Raw genomic sequence first — 23,060 nt, 5'->3', positions numbered from 1 at the left:
CCCTTCCTCTCACTCTGTTCTACAAGTTTCGTGAGTTTATAGATTCCTGTTCTCTGAGACTGATAATTATTCGTTTCTGCTGCCCATCAAGTAACTCGGCGAAGGTCATGAGAAACGCCTGAGCAGGGTGAAGTCCAGGCGTCCATACTGTAGGGCGGGCAGCAAGACAAGGCCCGGGTTAGGATCCTTGCGCTCCGCCGTGAGGAGCACCTGCGAGGCGCACACGTCCCATGGAAGCCCGAGTTCTGCGCTTGCGGTTGCTTCATAAACGATCTTTGTTCTCCATCTGCAAACTTGTTTTCGCGCTACCTGTACGTCATGTAGAAAAGGTCGAGCCCTTTTTCCACGCTCAGTTTTCGGATGCGAATCCTCGGAGCCGGTGCACCTAAATAAAATCCTCCCCTTTCAGCCGTGGGTCTCTTCGGTCTCCGGAATTCACGCGACAATCGAGGGGTTCTACGAAAGAAAGCCCGAGTTGGGGTGGGCTGAAGCCAGGCCCTACCTACTGTGTCTCATTTTATTCTACTTTTATTTCGGGTAGCTTTAAGATAATCATGGTCTTTCCTTCTCTTCCACGTCAGGTTGCAGAAGGCTCCGCTCTTATCTATTTATTTGTTTTGTTATTATTATTTATTACTATTTGAGACGGAGTCTTGCTCTGTCGCCCAGGCTGGAGTGCAGTGGCTCGATCTCGGCTCACTGCAGCTTCCGCCTTCCGGGTTCAAAGTGGTTCTCCTGCCTCAGCCTCCAGAGTACCTGACTACAGGCACGCACCACCACGGCCAGCTAATATTTTATATTTTGGTAGAGACGGGTTTCCCCATGTTGGCCAGACTGGTCTCCAACTCTTGACTTTAACTGATCCACCCGCCTCTTCCTCCCAAAGTGCTGCGATTACAGGTGTGAGCCATAGCTCCTGGCCTCTTTATTTATCTCGGCTCACTGTGGCCGGACCTCTGAGGCACAGGTGATACTCCCACCTCAGCTTTCTGAGTAGTTGGGACTATAGACGTGCATGACCAAGCCAGCTAATTGTTTATATTTTTTGTAGAAATGGGGTTTCACTATGTTGCCCCGACTGGTCTTGAGCTAGCCTCCCGCCTGGGCCTCCCAAAGTGTTGGGATTACAGGCTTGAGCCATGGCACCCCGCCTGTTTGTTCCTTTTAAAAAATCTCATTTCCCGGCCGGGTGCGGTGGCTCACGCCTGTAATCCCAGCACTTTGGGAGGCCGAGGCGGGTGGATTACGAGGTCAAGAGATCGAGACCATCCTGGTCAACATGGTGAAACCCCGTCTCTACTAAAAATACAAAAAATTAGCTTGGCATGGTGGCGCGTGCCTGTAATCCCAGCTACTTGGGAGGCTGAGGCAGGAGAATTGCCTGAACCCAGGAGGCGGAGGTTGCGGTGAGCCGAGATCGCGCCATTGCACTCCAGCCTGGGTAACAAGAGCGAAACTCCGTCTCAAAAAAAAAAAAAAAAAAAAAAATCAAAAAAATCTCATTTCCCCTTTCTTGTCTCAGATCAATCCCATAATTTGAAGGTATTTAATGTGCCCTTTTATTCGTATGTCTCCTTGTAACTTGTGTTGCTTTTGTGCATCTATTTTTAATATATGTAAATGCTGTGGTTTACAGAGTTTAGTATTATTTGTTACTCTTTAAACAGGGTGTTTTGTATGTTACTAAGTGCATATTTTCTTCATTGTTTCTAATTGTTCCTGACCAGACTAACAGTCGGGCTGCTGTTTCTCCATGCTCAGTAACAGATGCAGGTGGACTGGGGAGTTTTATTTTCTGCAACGGGTTACAAGAAGATCTGGAAATTATTGCCAGACCAACTCAAAATTTCAAAGTTTTCCTAAGCTATATGTCTGCATGTAAGCGTGCATTCATCTAAAGGCATAAGTGATTAACTTCTTTTAATCTGTAACTAAGGTCTGAGCCCTGAAGCCCTTCCTCTGGAGCATCAGTAAGTTTACTTAATTTAAATGGGTCCAGGTGCTGGGGTGATTACCCTTATCTTGTCTCCGGCTAAATCACTAAGGTTTGAGGAGTTCCTTCAGATCTCCAATAAACTTGTTTGTGGAGGCCTGGGGAGTTTCTTCAGACCCACAGTAAAACATGTATAATCCTAAATGGGTTCTCTTAAGAACTCCTGTGTTATTTTGTCACTTTAAGGTCCAGGATAGGCCTAGGCAAAACTCTTGAGGGCTGTTGTCACATTCCAGCGTTTGCATAAGGGCACTGGCTTATTTTAGCATTTAATATTTAACTTAACCACTCAGTCAGTACTGAAACAGTTGTGATGTAGGCCTGTGTTAGTGAAACCTGGCCTGCCACACAATGCATGCAGAGTAGCTCCTGTGTAGGTCTGCCACTGTGATATTGTGATAGAAGAAATACAGACCAGCACAGTGGCTCACACTTGCAATCCCAGCACTTTGGGAGGCCGAGGCAAGAGAGTTGCTTCAGCCTAGGAGTTCAGAGACCAACCTAGGCAACTCCATCTCTACCAAAAATAATTTTAAAAAATATTAGGCTAGGCGCAGTGGTTCATGCCTGTAATCCCAGCACTTTGGGAGGCCAAGGTGAGCAGATCATGAGGTCAGGAGATTGAGACCATCCTGGCTAGCATGGTGAAACACCGACTCTACTAAAAATACAAAAAATTCGCTGGGTGTGGTGGCACTCGCCTGTAATCCCAGCTGCTCAGCAGGCAGGCTGAGGCTGGGAGGTGGAGAATGCAGTGAGCTGAGATTGTACCACTGCACTCCAGCCTGGGTAACAGAGCGAGACTCCATCTCAAGCTATAAAAAATTAAAAAATAAAAATTAGCTATGCCTCGCTGTGCACACCTATAGTCCAGCTACTTAGGGGGCTAAGGTGGGACATTGCTTCAGCCAGCAAGATTAAGGTGGAAGTGAGTTACAGTCATAACCACTGCACTCAAGGCTGGGTGACAGAGTGAGACCCTCTCTCAAAAAAAAAAAAAAATATATATATATATATATATATATATATATATATGTGTGTGTGTGTGTGTGTGTGTGTGTATGTGTGTGTATAATATGTCTGTGCCCCTGGTTACTGACAGAACTTCTGAAACCCTTAGGTGGGGCATAGGAAAATCTTTTGTTCTAATATTTGATCTTTGACCCCAGCTCCTGACACAGAGCTCCTAAGACCTTTTGTTCTACTGAGGAGACCCTTGGTGGGCTCCTGGATAGCCTCAGGAGCTGGTTGCCAGGGAAACCAACCATGTGATTAGAGGCATAGAACTTTTCAGTCCCGACACCAAACCTCCAGAGAGAAGACAGGGATTAAAGGCTGAGTTGATCATCAGTGGCTCTTGACTTAACTAGTCCCTAGGTAGTGAAGCCTCAGAAAAACTCAGGAGGACAGAGTTTATAATATATAAATATAAATAATGTATACTAATATATATAAATAAAAATGAAATATATAAATAAATAGTGGACTAAAAGTCTTTCCTCATGTCCCTGTACATATATATGTAAGAATTTTCTTAAAATTTTCCACATATGCAGAAGCATAGTGTCTTGGTGTCACAGATTAGGTGATCTGTAGAGTAGACCTTGAGATAGAGTTGTTTTGTTCTGTTCTGTTTTTTTTTTTTTTTTTTTAGACAAGGTCTCGCTCTGTCCCCTAGGCTGGAGTGCAGTGGCATAATCCTCTCTTACTGCCAACTCTGCCTCCCAGATTCAAGCGATTCTTGTCCCTCAGCCTCCCAAGTAGCTGGGATTGCAGGCTCACACCACCACACCAAGTGAATTTTTTTTTTTTTTTTTTTGTATTTTTTGGTAGAGACAGAGTTTCACCATGTTTGCCAGGCTGGTCTTGAACTCCTGACCTCAAGTGATCCACCCACCTCAGCCTCCCAAAGTGCTAGGATTACAGGTATGAGCAACTGTGCCTGGCAAGATAGAGTTTAATGTGCAGGATGTTTATTTTGCAGTATCTATGAGCTCCACATCTGTGGAAAGCAGAGAGTAGACACAGATTGAGAAGTCAAGCTGGGATGCATGCCTGACAGCCTCAGCTAACACCATGGGGAGTTCTGAGGCTAAGTGGTCCATCTGCTCCACTTTGGACCCTTAATATTCCTGGACCTTCGGCTGGGCACAGTGGCTCACGCCTGCAATCCCAGCATTTTGGGAGGCCAAGATGGGCGGAACACCTGAGGTCAGGAGTTCAAGACCAGCCTGACCAACATGGATAAACCCTGTCTCTACTAAAAATACAAAATTAGCCAGGCGTGGTGGCGGACGCCTGTAATCCCAGCTACTTGGGAGGCTGAGGGAGAAGAATCGCTTACACCTGGTAGGTGGACATTCCAATAAGCTGAGACCATGCCACTGTACTCCAGCCTGGGCAAGAGGAGCGAAACTCTGTCTCAAACAACAGCAACAAAAGGTAACAAGTGTTGGCAAAGACGTGGAGAAATTGAAACCCCTGTACACTTGTAAAATGGTGAAGCAGCTATGGAAAACAGTACCGAAGTTCTTCCAAAAATTAAGAACAAGACCACCACGTGATCCTGCAATCCCACTTCTAGGTACATTTCCATAAAAGCTGAAATCAGGATGTCAAGGAGACATATGCGCTTCATGTTCATTGTAGTATTATTCGCAATAGCCAAGATATGGAAACAGCCTGTATCCATTGACAGATGAGTAAAAAAAGGAAGTGTGGTGTACATATACAATAGAATATTATTAGGCCTTGGAAGAGAAGAAAATCCTGCCTTTTGCAGCAATATGGATGAGCTCGGAGGACATTATGGAAATTGAAATGAGCCAGTTACTGTACAAATAAATACTGCATGATTCCACTTACATGAGGTACCTGTAACAGTTAAACCCAGAAACAGAGAATGCAATCGTGGTTGCCAGGGGCTAGCAACTGAAGAAGATGGGGAATTGTCACTCAGTGGGTGTGTTTCACTTATGCTACATGAGTAAGTTTTAGAGATCTGCTATACAACGTAGCACTTATAGTTAAACATATGGTATTGCACACTTCAAAATTTGTTAAGAGGACGGATCTCATGTTAAATGTTTGTACCACATACAAAACATAAAAACAAAACAACACAAAGAGACATAAGGAAACTTTGGTTGGTGTACATTACATGTCTATTACCTTGATTGTGGTGGTGGATCATGGGTATTTTCTTATGCCCAAATTCATCAAATTGTACACATTGTGTGCAGTTCTTTATGTATCAGTTATACCTTAGTAAATCAGTTTTCTTTCTAAAGAAATCTAATGTCAAGAGTTGGCGATTTGTTATTGCTTTGCAATTGTTTGCATATTCTAAGAATTATTTCATTGTTGGTTTTTTTAAAATTGCATTTTAGGTTTTGGGGTACATGTGAAGAACATGCAAGATAGTTGCATAGGTACACACATGGCAGTGTGATTTGCTGCCTTCCTCCCTTTCACCTATATCTGGCATTTCTCCTCATGCTATCTCTCCCCAACTCCCCACCCCACTCTGTCCCTCCCCTATTCCCCCAACAGACCTCAGTGTGTGATGCTCCCCTCCCTGTGTCCATGTGTTCTCTTTGTTCAACACCCACCTGTGAGTGAGAACATGCAGTATTTCATTTTCTGTTCTTGCGTCAGTTTCCTGAGAATGATGGTTTGCAGGTTCATCCCTGTCCCTACAAAGGACATGAACTCATCATTTTTGATGGCTGCAGAATATTCCATGGTGTATATGTGCCACATTTTCCCTGTCCAGTCTATCATCGATGGGCATTTGGGTTGGTTCCAGGTCTTTGCTATTGTGAACAGTGCTGCAATGAACATTTGTGTGCATGTGTCCTTACAGTAGAACAATTTATAATCCTTTGGATATATACCCAGTAATGGGATTGCTGGGTCAGATGGAATTTCTATTTCTAAGTCCTTTAGAAATCGCCATACTGTCTTCCACAATGGTTGAACTAATTTACACTCCCACCAACAGTGTAAAAGTGTTCCTATTTCTCCACATCCTCTCCAGCATCTGTTGTCTCCAGATTTTCTAATGATCGCCATTCTAACTGGCATGAGATGGTATCTCAATTTAGTTTTGATTTGCATTTCTCTAATGACCAGTGATAATGAGCATTTTTTCATGTTTGTTGGCCTCATGTATGTCTTCTTTTGTAAAGTGTCTGTTGATATCCTTTGCCCACTTTTGATTGGGCTTGCTTGTTTTTTTCTTGTAAAACTGTTTTAGTTCTTTGTAGATTCTGGATATCAGCCCTTTGTCAGATGGGTAGATTGCAAAAATTTTTTCCCATTCTGTTGGTTGCCGATTCACTCTAATGACTGTTTTCTTTTGCTATGCAGAAGCTGTGGAGTTTGATTAGGTCCCATTTGTCTATTTTGGCTTTTGTTGCCAATGCTTTTGGTGTTTTGGTCATGAAGTCCTTGCCTATGCCTATGTCCTGAATGGTTTTGCCTAGATTTTCTTCTAGGGTTTTTATGGTGTTAGGTCTTATGTTTAAGTCTTTAATCCATCTGGAGTTAATTTTAGTGTAAGGTGTCAGGAAGGGGTCCAGTTTCTGCTTTCTGCACATAGCTAGCCAGTTTTCCCAACACCATTTATTAAACAGGGAATCCTTTCCCCATTGCTTGTTTTTGTCAGGTTTGGGATGGTTGTAGATATGTTGTGTTGCTTCCAAGGCCTCTGTTCTATTTCATTGGTCTGTATCTCTGTTTTGGCACCAGTACCATGCTGTTTTGATTACTATAGCCTTGTAGTATAGTTTGAAGTCTGGTAGTGTGATGCCTCCCGCTGTGTTCATTTTGCTTAGAATTGACTTGGCTATGCAGGCTCTCTTTTGGTTACATATGAAGTTTAAGGTGTCATTGTTGGTTTTAAATATTGCAAATAACTTCTCCCAATCTGTCATTGTGTTAGAGTTCTCCAGAGTAACAGAATATATAGATGTTTTATATGTAATTATACATATAATTTATCATATGTAAATTTTATAACATAGTATAATTAGTATATGTTACAACATATAAGCCTATCATAATGAACAATACTTAGTATGTTACTATATTAAATATTATGCATTTTTATTATGTGTATAAACAGATTTATTACAAGGTATTGCATTATGCAATTTTGGAGGCTGAGAATTTCTATGATCTGCCATCTGCAGGCTGGAGACCCAAAAAGGTAGTGCTATATTTGGAAAGCCTAAGAGCTGGAGGGCAGGTAGTGTAGATTCTCATCAGGTCTGAGGGCCTGAGAACCAGGAGCATCAAGGGCAGAATGTCAGTGTTTCTGTTCAGGCAGCCGGGCAGCGAGAAGGTGAATCCAACCTTCCTCCTCCTCTTGTTCTGTTCAGACCCTCAGTGGATTGGATTATGCCCACCCACATTGAGGAAGGCCATCCACTTTACTCAGTCCAGCAATTCAAATGCTAATGTTTTCTCTAAGCACCCTTACAGACTTACCCAGAAACAATGTTTAATCAGATGTCTGGGCATCCTGTGGCCCCCATCAAGTTGACCCATAAAATTATCAGATTCATCAATGTGTTAATTTTGTTCTAAGGTATTCTTTGTTTCTAAAGTATTTAAAATCTTTAACAAACTCCAATTTCTTTAAAACTAAAGGCTAAAATTAAAATTTTTAAAATAAAATTTTTAATTTTGATGTAATCAAATTTCTCTCTCCCTTCTTTTGACCTTAGGGATTGTGCTGGACAGAGTGTTGCATGCTAATGGATGATAATGATAATGAAATCTATGATAATGACAGAAATGATCATCTTGATGGCAGATAATTTACTGTGTGCATAATAGGGCAGAAAGAATTTTTGATTATTATTCCTTATTAAATTTCTTATTTCTTTTAAAATTCTTTCTTACTATTTCTTATTAAAACTGAGTTGGGGCTGGGTGCGGTGGCTCATGCCTATAATCCCAGCACTTTGGGAGGCTGAGGTGGGTGGATCATGAGGTCAAGAGATTGAGACCATCCTGGTCAACAAGGTGAAACCCTGTCTCTACTAAAAATACAAAAATTAGCTGGGAATGGTGGTGCGTGCCTGTAGACTCAGCTACTTGGGAGGCTGAGGCAGGAGAATTGCTTGAACCCAGGAGGCGGAGGTTGTGGTGAGCCAAGGTCGTGCCATTGCACTCCAGTCTGGGTAATAAGAGGGAAACTCCATCTCAAAAAACAAAAAAACTGAGTTGGCCAGGCATGGTGGTTCACACCTATAATGTCAGCACTTTGGGAAGCCAGGATAGGTGGATTACTTGAAGTCAGGAGTTGGAGACCATCCTGGCCAACATGGTGAAACCCCGTCTCTACTAAAAATAAAAAAATTAGGCAGGCATGGTGACACACATCTGTAATCACAGCTACTAGGGAGACTGAGGCAGGAGAACTGCTTGAACCTGGGAGGTGGAGGATGCAGTGAGCTGAGTTTGCACCATTGCACTCCAGCCTGGGCGAAAGAGTGAGACTCCATCTCAAAACTAAAAAATAAAAATAAAACTAGGTTATTATTAGTAATTATGAAGAAACAGAACCAAACTATTAATCACAACAATACAGTAACAGCCAGACATACAGCGGCAGCACATGCCTGTAGTCCCTGCTCAGGAGGCTGAGGTATGAGGATCACTTGAGCCTAAGACTTGGAGGCCAGCCTGGGCAACATGGCACGACCACATCTCTAAAATTTAAAAAACAAAAATGACAAAAAGCAATATTCTAACTCCTTTGACTACTGCTAAGGCAACCAGAGTGGAGTGAATATGGAAAGCTAGTTTATATACTGACGTGATTCAGCTCTGTGTCACCACCCAAATCTCACATTGACTTGTAATAATGCCCTCAGGTCATGGGAGGTGTCTGCTGGGAGGTAATTGAATTATGGGGAAGGGTTTTTCCCATGCTGTTCTCATGATAGTGAATAAGTCTCAGGTTGGTCTCAAACTCCTCACCTGACCCTCCCAGAGTGCTGGGATTAGAGGTGTGTGCCTTTGTTTCTCCTTTGCCTTCTGCCATGATTGTGGGGCCTCTCCAGCCATGTGGAACTGTGAGTCCACTAAACCTCTCCCCTTGATAAATTATCCAGTTTCAGTATGTCTTTCTTAGCAGCATGAGAACAGACTAATACATATATTCAGTTACCTTTCATATGAGAAGCTTTTGTTTTCCTTCAGAACCAGTTCTCTTCATTAAAGTTCTGTTCTAACCTATCATGAATATCCATTTTACTTCAGCTTATGTGTGTTTCATGGTAAATATTTTTTGAAAGCAGTTGGCTTCTTTGGGAAACCAGGAAGAAGAGAAACTAGAGTTCATGACATAGTGGCAATGATCATGTTACTGAAAGACAAATGGCTGAGTGGGATACACACCCATGCATTATCCTCCCCTACCCTGCTCCCCCAAACGTTGATAGAGCCAGAGGTCCTAGCATTGGAAGCAGTGCAGCTTTCTTCCAGCATCTGCATGCACTCCTACTTCAAACTAAGATAAGGAAAGGTGGTAGTGACTTAGGTGTTTTACATTTAAGTCACTTGAAGTGTTCAATGTCTCCATGCCATAGTACATAAGAACTTGCAGGCATATACGATTAGTGTGGTATCAGTAATCCAGAGCAAGTATGCCATACTGAAAATAGAATAATAGGACAATAACTGAAAAACAGATAAATGAGTTTGCTGGAACCAAAAGGGAGAACACATTCACCATGTGATATTAGACAGTACATAAAGAGATGCCGGGAGCTTTGCAAAAGAATCAGTTAAATTCACCACACAAAAAAGGAGGTCGTTGCAAAGACCAAAATCCACTCAGTATCAGCATCTGACCTACTGAGCAAGCCAGCACATGGAATGATAAATCAGTGAAAACTAAGTAAACAAACAGCCTCTGCTTCTGGTGTTTTAATCTATTTTCAAAGTGGTTAAGGGGAGAAAGACAAAGGCCTTGTGTGGTTTACAGAATTCATGCAGTGTCACTGTTTAAAGAGGCAGGTGGCCAGAGGAAGTTCTCTGGATCAAATCTGGGTCCTCCAATCTTTACCACTGAACCACGTCTCCACCGAAGGTATCACCGACTATTCTGATTGTTGACCAAAATTGCCACCCAAATGGCGTCTTTATCTAGCTTCCTGTAGAATAAATACCAGGAAGTGGGAAGGAAGATGGAAAGTGACACCGAAAGAGGAATGAAATAACCTATGAACAGACAGAAGAGATGTTGCTTCATTTTGCTCCTTGTGGGGAAATCAAGGTGGAGCTGCCAAGGATGGAACTGGGAACCCTCGGCGTGCAAGTCGTAAGCTCTCCCGCTTCTTGTATCCCTGTAGCCGTCTCTGTTCTCTCCCCAATCTTGAGTCCAAAACCTTTTTGTAAGCGTAATTTGCATAGCTGTTTCTTCAAGATTGTGTCAATAATTCAGCGTTTTTTGTTTGTTGGTTGGTTTTGAGACGGAGTTTCATTCTGTCGCCCAGGCTGGAGTGCAGTGGCACGATCTTGGCTCACTGCAACCTCCGCCTTCCAGGTTTGAGTGATTCTCCTGTCTCAGCCTCCTGAGTAGCTGGGATTACTGGTGCCCACCACTAAGCCCGGCTAATTTTGATATTTTTAGTGGAAACGGGTTTGCACCATGTTGGCCAGGTTGGTCTCAAACTCCTCACCTCAGGTGATCCACCCACCTGACCCTCCCAGAGTGCTGGGATTACAGGTGTGAGCCACTGCACCCGGCCCAGGTCTTATTTTTTAGGAGAAAAAGTTACTCTTTAGGTCATTCAAATGACCTTAAATTCAGTTGAACCAGACCAGGTCTCATTGAACAAGCAACTGAAAAATGGCTTGCAATACAATATATCCTATCCACACCAATACCATAGGTTGTAAATATGACAGCCCCCTCCCCAAAAGTAGCGTATTGGTGAAAAGACCAGGGTAACGGCAGACAAGATGTGTTAAGGCAAATAATTCAGACAGTTCCTCATATAAACCTCAAAGTTAACTTTTTTTTTTTAGACTGAGTTTTGCTCTTGTTGACCAGACTGGAGTGCAGTGGCACCGTCTTCATTCGCTGACCAGTTCAAGCTGTTCTCCTGCCTCAGCCTCCCGAGTAGCTGGGATTACAGTCATGCGCCCCCGTGCCTGGCTAATTTTGTATTTTTAGTAGAGAAGGAGTTTCTCCATGTTGGTCAGGCTGGTCTCGAACTCCCGACCTCAGGCATTCACCCACCTCGGCCTCCCCAAGTGCTGGGATTACAGATATGAGCCAACAAGCCCAGCAAAAGCTAACTTTTTAAGTGTTTCAGTTGTATTTAACACTTAAGGAAAACATTTTTTACTGTATATCTCTGTAATGCCCAGCACTTAAAAAAGTCCAAAAATGTTATGATAAATATCGTACGATGGTTCTGAAACTGAGACGGGGTAGTAATGAGGTATTACAGTTACGAAGACAGTTTTTCTCTCTCTCTGGAAGTTATTTGGTCGTTAATAGGCGCCCAACACGCGGTGGCTCAAGCCTGTAGTCCCAGCACTTTGGGAGGCCGAGGCGGGTGGATCACGAGGTCAAGAGATCGAGACCATCCTGGTCAAAATGGTGAAACCCTGTCTCTACTAAAGATACAAAAAATTAGGTGGGCATGGTAGCGCGTGCCTGTAATCCCAGCTACTCAGGAGGCTGAGGCAGGAGAATTGCCTGAACCCAGGAGGTGGAGGTTGCGGTGAGCCGAGGTCGCGCCATTGCACTCCAGCCTGGTTAACAAGAGCGAAACTCCGTCTCAAAAAAAAAAAAAAAAAAAAATAGGCGCCCAACATCTTCTATCTACTCCTTTCAAGCAGAAGAATCGCTCGAACCCGGGAGGTGAAGGTTGTAGTGAGCCGAGATCATGCCACTGCACTCCAGCCTGGACGATAGAGCGAGGCTCCGTCTCAAAAAAAAAAAAAAAAAAAAAAAAAAAAAAAGCTCCCTGTGGCTGAGAAAAGGTAGAATCATCTTCAGCTGTGCTCCAAAGAACCGTATTTCTGGCTACAGATTATGTAGCTTCTGTCATAACAATGTATCCAATTTTGTTAACAAGTGATGAGACTTGACGGTGCCCCAAAGCAGTTAGCAGCCACAGACAGGATTTTGATAGCTGGAGGAAGTTCGGCAGTATCGAAGTGTTAAATACATCTGACTTTTAAAGCCAGCGACCAAAATCCCATTTTCAAGTATTTGAAGACCTACGGAAGTTCTGCCCCTGCCTAAAGAAAGGGGAGTAACAAGGTAGGATCCCCGTTTTCTTTAGCTTATTAAGCTGGAGACGTTGGGGGTTGAACCCGGGACCTCGCACATGCAAAGCACAAGCTCTACCACTAACCTACATCCCCACGCATACGTAGCATTCTTTTTCCTTTGTTTATCCATATGGCGCGTAACAATATGAAGTAGCGCTACACAATTCCGCCGGCGTTTTCAATTTATATTCATGGAAAATCAAGATGGGCTTCAACAAATTCTTATTAATACCATGCCTAACTTCCTTGGACTTTCCCTAAATCTCATCTCCCACAGTTTGTAAGTGTAGATTTATGTTTCGTTTGCTCCCTTCTCTAGTAAGGTAGTTTCCGGAGAGCAGAGGCTCTTTCTCTCTATCAGGCTTCCCGCGTCTTCAGTATGGAGGTGGAGCATCGCAGTCGCTCACAGCGCAGTGAGAAATCAATGACAGGTGTCCTCTATTCAGGAGACATTCCACAGAGACTTGCAATGAAGTGCGGAGGTGGAGGAGGGAGGATGCAAAATTGTGTAAACAGATCGTTCCAGTAGCTGACAAGGGCTCTGGCAAAGATACGCTTGTTTAACTGCGGCGTTAAGCAGAAACTCTACCACATTCTTGGGCAAAAATGGACGACTGCACGAATGTTGAGACTGGACCACGTAAGTAAAGGGCGAGAGTTACGCACGAGGACCCATGTGGGTTGTGCTTCTGGGATTCAAGCCAAAGTTGTCTGCGGCGGTGGCGCTTCGTTGTCCGAAATGAACACCCAGCAGCGACGTGTCCGGCTAACCTTGGGCCTAGAACGCGTTCCCTGGTTTTTACCGAATTTACGCTGAGCAGAGATGTGCAGAAAAAGGAGGCCAGCTCGCCGCTGGAGGAAACAGCTCTGACGCCCCGGGGACACTGATACAGACGCGGGGCCGATGTGATTTGTTTGATAATCCTGCTGGCGACATAATGGGGAAGGATGGGGAAGGGCAACCACCTCCTTTCCGCGCTGACCTCCGTGCGGCAGGGCCGCCTCCCCCTGGTCCTACGCCCACCGCGCTCGCACGAGGGTATCGTGGAGTATTTTCAGAAACCGCTCAGCAGCTCAGATGGACTTCTAAACCGTGTGGCCCTTTCTACCCACTCTCGGGGTCGGGGGGTTCGTTTCCACCTGCAGATCGTGGTTGCCCCGGACTAACGTTCCTCGCAGAACAAACTGCGTCTCTGCGTTAGGATTCAGCCTGGGTGGTCAGTGGACTTCCCCGGGAGCTCCCAGCGTTTGCGGCCGCCTCATGTTTCCAGCCTGCGCCCGCGCTCCTCTCATCCCCGTTCTGTTTCCTGCACAAGCGTGGCGGGCAGGGATACTACTCCCCGCCTTTCACCCGCGCCTTCCTCCACCTCGCGGACTCCCGGTCCTCGCCGGTTCACCTCCCCGAGGAGGACCTTCTTCCCTTCCGTTATTGGAACAGGCCTTGGTGTGTCGTCAGCGTGGGTGTTCCCAAGTTCCCTGGACCACTCGAAATCTCCGGGAAAACACAAGAGAGCAGCGCTGGGTGCCCTGCCAGTTCCTGTACACCCCTGGCCGCAGCCGTGGTGAGGAGGGGAAGGGAGAATAGAAAACCAATACGAAAAAGCGGCAAAAGCTAAGATGAAACCTTTGGCATCGAGTTAGAGAGGCCACAACATAAATAAATATAAATCTCTAGAAAGAAGCAAACAGAGCCGAACTGGAGGATGCAACCTCTATTTCCCTGGCCGCGCGTAGCTGCATCTCAGGCTGAGACCCACCCGCCTCTCGCGGCCGCAAGCGGTTCCTTAACAGACTGCGACCGAGGTGGAGTGCTCTGGGTGACCCGACTTGGGCGTCCACCCTCCGATCTGGGCCGCGGGACACGCTGGTAACCCACAGGCCCACGCAGGTTCTCGGGATGTCAATCCCCGTCCACTGCGCCAACCTGCGTGGTTAGTGAAAGTCGCCTCGCACCTGGAGTCGTCCCTGATTCTCCTGCAAAAGGCTGGTCTGTCCTCCGGGGATGGGGAGCGCACGGCCGCCGTCGGGCCGGGAAGCTAATACCCCAATGGGTGAGCTCCGCCTGCCCCAGTGGGGTGTCGGGGTGCGCTTCTGAGGGCCAGGAGGCCTCAGCGGTGTCCGCGGCAGTGGCCAGACCACAGCTGCCTCTTCCTCTTCATCCAAATTCCACCTTCCTGGTTCACGCCGGGGAGGAAAACGTACCTCAGAAACTTCAAGAGAGGGGAACGTCCATGATTGGGAGGCGGTTCGCTCCGCTCACTCTTCTGCAGTGGGAGGAAGAGGATGTGCGGCCCCGTTCGCGTTGGGGTCTGCAGTCACCTCTTCTAACGGAGCCACCGCTTCCCTGCCTGCTTCTGTCCCGCCCCGGTCCCGGGTCACCCACTGCTCCCTGGGACATCCTGCCAGCGGGTGCATCTCGCGCTGGGGGTCTTGGGGGGTAGGTGCTCGAGGTCGCCTGACTCCGATGTGGGGTAGTGGTTCGGCTTGAGAGGCGTTGCGAACGTCGTTTGCGATAAGCTCGGTTGAAATTTTGGCATCCGAACGCAAGACACCTCCTCCTCCGCCAAAGGGGAGGGATCCTCCTGGAACCCAGAGGCAAATGCCCCGCCTCGGGCGCGCGTTCGCGGTGGCGCTGAGCATCCTCCCGGCTTCTATTGCTCTGTGGATGGGGCACCTTCAATGCTGGGTCAACTGTCAGCCGCGTGTGTCCCTCCCTCTTCTTCCTGCCGGCAAGTCTTTGACTGATTGATCCTTTTGGGTCACAGGCTTATCTCAACGATGAAACCTTCCTGACTGGGGACACCTGCGGCGGACAGGGAAAATGCGCATGGCTCCTGGAGTCTCCTACTCAGACCACCGTATTCATTTCCGAACTAAAATGTCCCGACAGGTGAGGGTCAGGGGGTCAAGAGGTTTTGTTTTGCTTTGTTTTACCCCCAGAGGAAACCAGCTTAGATATAACCCGATGCTAACGACCCTGTTGGCTTGTGCTGGCCTCATCCAAGGTCTCGGAAGGCTCCCAGGCGATGTGTTCATGTGTTCACCTGTGTACATTTGCGAAATTTGTGACAGTAAAATTTCAACCACAACCAGGGTTCGATTACAGAAAATAAGCTTATACACAGGCTGGCACATCCAGTGAAGGCACCAGGAGTGCCAGTGACCTACTCGCCACCGGGACACCAGGGAGTGAGGGGAAAATGAGAAGGGGAGACTTCCTTGGCCCTGTGACTGGAGGGAAGCACACTTTAAATCCTTCCAGTGAGATCTCCGGGAGGGCAAGCCAGGCACGAGCAGTCAGCAACAGCAGCCTTCCTACTCCTTCAGACCACACATTAAAGTTGCCGGAGCTAAAGAAGCTGGTAGTTGGATCTTGGGAAGGGTTCAAAGCAGGCCTGGGTGGCCTGGATACAGCAGCTTCAGAAGAGCTCTTGGCTCTTCCTTACTGATTTTTAAACTGAGGACATGATTAAGAGAGAGAGAGACGTCAGTGTTCCTAGAATGTTGCCAGAGTGATGTTTTTGGGATAGGGCGAGGCAGATAAAAACAAACCTCAAGAACGGTTTCAGTAATGAAGCCAGAGGACAGAGCACCAAAGAACATCAAACTCCCTTAGCGCTGGACGTGGATCTTGTCTGGTGCACGGAGGCCTCGTTCTAGCCCTGTCTGAGAAGGCAGTCTTTGGGTTCCAGCAAGAGAGGATCAAAGGGCACCCCCAGGAGTGAAGCCTGTGGGTTTGTTGGACCTGAGGCCCTGACATAGAAAAAATGGATGTGCTGTACCTCTGTCTGCAATCTATGTGTGGTAATATCTGGCCATTTTTAGTGGTGGAGGCTTTTTTTTTTTAAAAAAAAAAATGAATTCCGATAAGGAATGAGACTAGGACATAATAACAATTATATTATCCTCATTGACTCCCAAATGGTCGATGTTTCCAAGTTCTTAGTGGACCAGCAACCCTTCTACCCCCAGGCTTGAGCACTGCCACGTCTAAATGCCCATCAGCGTGTGCACTGCACTGACCCACCTGGGAGCTGCTTACCTTTAGGTCTTTGAATTCCATTCAGCGTGAGGATCTGGGATTCTGATTATTCCCCACATGTAAGGAGTTCCTTGCAAGGGGGTGGGAGGCCATAAACTTATTGATTTAGACCATGCCCTTTGTGCCATGGCTACTAGCGATTGCATGTTTGAGCGGAGTCTTGCACTGGACAGTTCAGCTTAGAGCCTGGGAGCAGCAAGAGCACAGTAGAAACTGCCAAGAGCAATGAAGAAAAGAAGCAATGAGAGTCTGTGGTTAGTGGCACTTTATATGTATTTATGAAACTAGCCTGACTTCAGACTGAGAAAATTGTTCCCAGAATTAAGTGAGCCTAGATACCCTCATACCCTCAATTAACTGTTTTTTGGAAGAGAGTCTCACTCTCTTCCTTAGGCTGGAGTGCAGTGGCGCGATCTTAGCTCACTGCAACCTCCACCTCCCAGGTTCAAGTGATTCTCCTGCCTCAGCCTCCCAAGTATCTGGGACTACAGGCACCACCACCATGCCTGGCTGATTTTTGTATTTTTAGTAGAGATGGGGTTTTGTCATGTTGGCCAGGCTGGTCTTGAACTCCTGACCTCAAATGATCCACCCACCTGGATCTCCCAAAGTGCTTGGATTATAGGCATGAGCCACCACTCCCAGCCCTCTCAGTTGATATTTTGAGAGAGACTTTTGTGAAGATTGGAGAACAGATCTTCCTTTCTGCCTCCCTTCCTCCTTTCATCCCTTTCTCCCTTTTTTCAGTGTGACTTGGTCTAGAGGATATGGTTCTCAGGCATGAGGTCTTTTTTTTTTTTTTTTTGAGACGGAGTTTTGCTCTTGTTACCCAGGCTGGAGTGCAATGGCGCGATCTCAGCTCACCGCAACCTCCGCCTCCTGGGTTCAGGCAATTCTCCTGCCTCAGCCTCCCAAGTAGGTGAGACTACAGGGAGGTCTTCAGTCCAATCCCTGGTGTGTCTGCATTGCAGGGCAAACACCTATAGATGTGCTTTACGACGCTTTTTGCTTTTTTACAAAAGCAGTTTTGTTTGTTTTAGGACATGAACATGTTTAGGAGGTTTTGGGAGGTGAAGCTGTTTAGTTGTTTGGTTGTTTTTTTCCCCAGCTGGAAACAGGACAGCTCAGTTTGCTTAATGATTAAAGGGAAGATCAGGGTGTAAGCAACCGCAGTCTTCAGCAGCGCGGTTCCATTGTCTCCCTCCAGGTTCCTGCAGCCTCTCTGGCAGCCAAACTGGGTGATGTCCTGGCTCACCAGCAAGGGTGGGAGGTTTAGGGAGAAAGGGAGTTAAGCCCATATCCTGCTGCAGCTGCACTGGGCTGACCCAGAGAACTACTTGTTCAGAAAGAATGAGTTCCTGTCATCTTCCACTTACCTCTCCACCTGGCCCAGTCTGGTGGGTTCCATTCCTAGTTAATCCTGCTTCTGAAAACCATCACAGTTTTGAGTTGTGGGACTGTGTCTTCACACTAATTCCTAGCTCTCAAACTGCCTCTGTGTGAAATTTTTTCAACTTCTGTTCTTTTTCAAAATATCTGCACCCTTTCTTGTTCTCTACCTTAATTCACTGCTGAAAGTGAATTCACGTGTTCTCCCGCTGTCCTAATACAAAGCAGTTTGTTGCAATGCTAGCAGGCTGATCTCAAATGAGGTCTCCCAGGTAACACAGGAGGTAAGATGTATTAATTAGTCTCTTTTCACAATGGAAGGAAGAACTACCTGAGATTGGGTAATTCATGAAGAAAAGAGGTTTAAATTGACTCACAGTCCCACATGCTTCACAGGAAGAATGACTGGGAGGCCTCAGGTAACCCACAATCATGGCAGAAGGCAATGGGGAACCCAGCACATCTTTCCATGACAGACGAGGAGAGAGGGGTGGAGGAAGTGCCACACACATTTAAATGACCAGATCTCCAGATCTGATATCACTATCGGGAGAACAGGAAGGGGGAAGATCCAATCACCTCCCACCAGGCCCCTGCTCCAGTTCCAGGTGAGCTTCGGGCTGGGACACAGATCCAAAGCACATCACAAGACTCTGTCAAGGACAGGACACCTTATGTTGCATAATTTTTTAAAAAATCAGGATTATTTTATGATTTTATCCTTACTCTGGAGAAAAACAGAGCCAGAAAAATTAACAGTGCAAATTTATTTTTTAAACAGCTTATTAGTAAAATATTTTGTGGTTCCTAAACCCATGTACTACTCCATAAACTGAGCCGTGGACAGCACATTAAAGAAACATAAGTTTAAACTCTCTAGGAAGCCAGCTGGTGGCCATCCTCTCTAAAGCCCAAACAGCATGTGCACTGAGACAAACGTTGCTGCTTCAAAACAAGCAAAATTGGGAAGATAACTGAAGTCCAGAAACAAATTCTCTCTTCTGACTCCTATTAATATGGTGGATACATTCTTTAATGTACAAAGGCTTTCAAATATAAACAGAAATAGCTGCTACTCTTTGTACTTTGTCTAATATACAAGTAACTTTAAAAATAGTCACATACTGTTTTCACAATATATTAAAAATCACCTTTATTTTCCTCACACGTTTAAATATTTATTTTAATACACACAGAAAAATTCAGTTCTATGATGTCAAATTATTTTAGTTTTAAATGCTAGAAACACCTTATTACTGTATTATCATTAGAAACTGAAACAGCAGGGCCAGGTGCAGTGGCTTACGCCTGTAATCCCAGCACCTCAAGAGGCCGAGGCAGGTGGACCATGACGTCAGGAGTTCAAGACTAGCCTGGCCAAGAGGGTGAAACCCCCATCTCTACCAAAAATACAAAAAATCAGCCAGGCGTGGTTATGTGCATCTGTAATCTCGGCTACTGGGGAGGGCGATGAAGAGTTGCTTGAACTCGGGAGGCGGAGGTTGCAGTGGGCCGAGATGGAGTCACTGTACTCTAGCCAGGGCGACAGCGTGAGACTCCATGTCAAAAAGAGAAAAGAAAGAGGCCAGGCGCGGCAGCTCACGCCTGTAATCCCAGCACTTCGGGAGGCCGAGGCGGGTGGATCACGAGGTCTAGAGATCGAGACCATCCTGGTCAACATGGTGAAACCCTGTCTTTACTAAAAATACAAAAAAATTAGCTGGGCATGGTGGCACGTGCCTGTAATCCCAGCTACTCAGGAGGCTGAGGCAGGAGAATTGCCTGAACCCAGGAGGTGGAGGTTGCAGTGAGCTGAGATCGTGCCATTGCACTCCAGCCTGGGTAACAAGAGTGAAACTCCGTCTCAAAAAAAAAAAAAAAAGAGAGAGAGAGAAAAGAAAGAAAGGGAAGAGTAATGTTGTATTCATCAACACCACGATGGCAGTTCTCAAACTGAAGCTCGAAGCAGAACCACCCTCAGGCTTACAAAGCACAGATTATTGAGCCCTACCCCGCAGTCGCAGACTCGTAGGTCTGGAATAGGCCCAGAGAATTTGCATTTTTAGTAAGATCTTAGGTGATGCTGATGCTTTTCTGAGGACCACATTTTGAGATCCACTGCCTGACGCTGAAATCTGTTTCTCACATTTTGTAACCCAGATTTATAGTTCAAGATTCACATTTCTCTGATACTTTTTATTCAGCAGGATACAGATTTACTCACCCAATCTTCTGAGTGGGATTCTTCCTCGTAGATCGGGCCAAGGGTTGGTCTGTGGATAATTCCAAGCCCGAAACCTGAGAGTCGGTTTGTTGTTGTTCTTGTTGTTGTTTATTTGTTTGTTTTTTGATGGAGTCTGGCTCTGTTGCCAGGTGCCAGGCTGGACTGCAGTGGCATGATCTTGGCTCACCGCAACCTCTGCCTTCCAGGTTCAGGCAATTCTCCTGCCTCAGCCTCCCGATTAGCTGGGACTACACGCACGCGCCATCTTGCCCAGCTAATTTTTGTATTTTTAGTAGAAACGGGGTTTCATCATGTTGGCCAGGCTGGTCTCGATTTCCTGACCTCGTGATCCTCCAGCCCTGGCCTCCCAAAGTGCTCGGACTACAGGTGTGAGCCACCGCGCCCGGCCAGAGACTGGATGCTTCTCACAAGATGAATCTATCCCAGTCCTTTACCCTGCTGAACGGCTCCTGATCACAGTTAGACTTCGTATAATACATCAGGAAATTTCCCAGCGGTTTGCTGTAACCATCTATGGCTCTACTTGTTTTTTATTCTGGCCATTTCAAATGACTCTGGATCTGAATGACTCATATACATAATCCTGCTTGGATAAAGGCCGGTTTTGCAACCACTTGTTCTGTGTGGGGCCTGAAGAGTTTCAATTACTCTAAAGGACCTAATGACTTTGATTTACATAAATCTTCTTTCTCACATTTCCGACCTGCAAAATCCACACAATTCTTGCACAACAAACTATTTAAAACTTACTTTAGGAGGGGGGAAAAATCGAATGCAGTATATTTTACAAAAACATTTTTTGGTAGCACATCCTGACATCTCTGGGGATGTAGCTCAGTGGTAGAGCACATGCTTTGCATGTATGAGGTCCCGGGTTCAATCCCCGGCGTCTCCACTAAGTTTTAGTGCTGATTCTTGCTCAACGGATGCGCTACGGAGCAAAGCTTTTGCCCGCAATTATTGCTAAGGTCTCTCAGGCCCTGGTGCGGTAACTCCTTTTCTGGAAAGTGGGAGGGGTAAGAAAGGAGTTTAGGCAGAAAAAAGTGATGAGTTTGTTTCCACTCTGCTCTGCTTTTTCAACAGCTCGTTGATCTTTTCTCACAGTGCTTCTAGGTTTCCAGCCTAAAACCAAGTATTTTATTTTTAGTTCCTTCTATTTTAAAAGTGATTTTATTTAAAGAGAACTGTTGAATAGAAAGAACATTACTGGTAAAAGTGGGTAAAAAATATGACTAATTTCTTTTTCTTTTTTTTTACTTTGGAGACAGAGTCTAGCCCTTTCACCCAGGCTGGAGTACAGTGGCGCCATCTCTGCTCACTGCAACCTCCACCTCCGGGTTCAAGCTATTCTCCTGCCTCAGCCTCCTGAATAGCTGGGAATATAGGTGCACACCACCATGCCTAGCTAATTTTTTGTATTTTTAGTAGAGACACGATTTCACTATGTTGGTCAGGCTGGTCTCAAACTCCCGACCTTGTGATCCATCGGCCTTGGCTTCCCAAAGTGCTGGGATTAAAGGCATAAGCCACCATACCCAGTCAAGTCTGCACTTCTATTTACATTTCTCCCTTGCCTAAGCAAGGATTAAGTTAATTTTTTACGTGTTAAGATTGAACAATCAAGATCTATTTAGCATTTTGAATATAGAAGCTAAATATGAATACTGTAAGGTTAAGAGGTTAAGAAACAGGAGCTGGTTTTTTCATAAAAATAAATTAAAATTAAAGTTTTTGAAGTTAGTATAGGGAAGGCCTTTTTTATTGCATTTTAGGATTTGGGGTACATGTGAAGAACATGCAATATAGTTGTTGCATAGGTACACACGTGGCAGTGTGATTTGCTGCCTTCCTCTTCTTCACCTATATCTGACATTTCTCCCCATGCTATCTCTCCCCAACCCCCCCACTCCACTGTCCCTCCCCTATTTCCCCCAATAGACCCCAGTGTGTAGTGCTCCCCTCCCTGTGTCCATGTGTTCTCATTGTTGAACACCTGCCTATGAGTGAGAACATGCGGTATTTCATTTTCTGTTCTTGTGTCAGTTTGCTGAGAATGATGGTTTCCAGGTTCATCCATGTCCCTACGAAGGACATGAACTCATCGTTTTTGATTGCTGCATAATATTCCATGGTGTATATGTGCCACATTTTCCCTGTCCAGTCTATCATCGATGGGCATTTGGGTTGATTCCAGGTCTTTGCTATTGGGAAGGCCTTTTTAAGGCAAACAAAAAACTTGATGAATAAAAATGTTAATTCATTTGCCTAGGTCAAATTTAATATAATCTTTTGACAAACTGAAAAATGAGGAATAAACTGTAAACATATCTTCAGCGTATAAAAATAAAAATTGTTATTAAAAATAAATAAGGAAAAAAAACCAAATTAGAAAGTAAGTACAAGTGTTTTTTGTTTCTTTGTTTTGAGACTGAGTTTTGGTATCGTTGCCCAGGCTGGAGCACATTGGCGCAATCTCAGCTTACTGCAACCTCTGACTCCCGGGTTCAAGAGATTCTCCTGCCTCAGCCTCCCGAGTAGCTGGGATTACAGGTGCACACCACCACACCCAGCTAATTTTTTGTATTTTTAGTAAAGATGGGGTTTCTCCATGTTGGTCAGTCTGTCCCTGACCTCAGGTGATCCACTCGCCTCAGCCTCCCAAAGTGCTGGGATTACAGGAACGAGCCACTGTGCCCGGCTGTTTTTTAAATTTAACCAAAAAGTTGGATAAAGGTGGAACTTGTATCAGACAACTCTGACTTTTGAACACATTAACCTACAGGAGGTACATAACTGGATAAATGATAGGTAGTGTTTCAATAAAAAATAAATTGCAAGTGCCATTTATTTTTACTTAAAATATTTTAAAGGAGGAAACAATATATTTTGTCTGAAGCTCATTAGCTGATGGCACTTGATCTGAATTCAGTCAGATAAATTATAGTATTATATATAGATTTATACTTCAACTGAGAGAAAGAAGGAAAGAAAAGAAGGAAGGACAGAAGGAAATAAGGGAGGAAGGAAGAGAGGAAGCACAGAAGAAGCAAGAAAAGAAGCAACGAAGGAAAGAGAGGGAAGAA

General features: G+C 45.3%; 1 protein-coding gene and 1 non-coding gene across 4 annotated transcripts in view; both read left to right on the top strand.

Moving 5' to 3' along the window:
• The window catches only part of LOC144581983 (uncharacterized), a 168,907-nt gene that overhangs the window by 14,580 nt on the left and 131,267 nt on the right, over positions 1–23,060 (top strand). For 2 of the 3 annotated variants that reach the window (XM_078368060.1, XM_078368058.1), the window contains exon 2: positions 92–22,359. The exons of the other annotated variant lie outside the window; for it this stretch is intronic. In XM_078368060.1, coding sequence (XP_078224186.1) covers positions 92–94 — 3 coding nt within the window. In that variant the 3' untranslated portion in view covers positions 95–22,359. Of the gene's footprint in view, positions 1–91; positions 22,360–23,060 lie in introns of those variants that run through there. 3 annotated transcript variants of the gene reach the window in all.
• Positions 20,801–20,872, top strand: TRNAA-UGC (transfer RNA alanine (anticodon UGC)). The gene has a single exon. It is a non-coding gene; the product is annotated as a tRNA-Ala (tRNA).

Source organism: Callithrix jacchus, chromosome 4 (assembly GCF_049354715.1).
Source record: "Callithrix jacchus isolate 240 chromosome 4, calJac240_pri, whole genome shotgun sequence".
In the NCBI taxonomy this organism is placed as follows: Eukaryota; Metazoa; Chordata; class Mammalia; order Primates; family Cebidae; genus Callithrix; species Callithrix jacchus.
The sequence above is the reverse complement of the archived record's forward strand: the minus strand, read 5'-3'. Positions and strand labels throughout refer to the sequence as shown.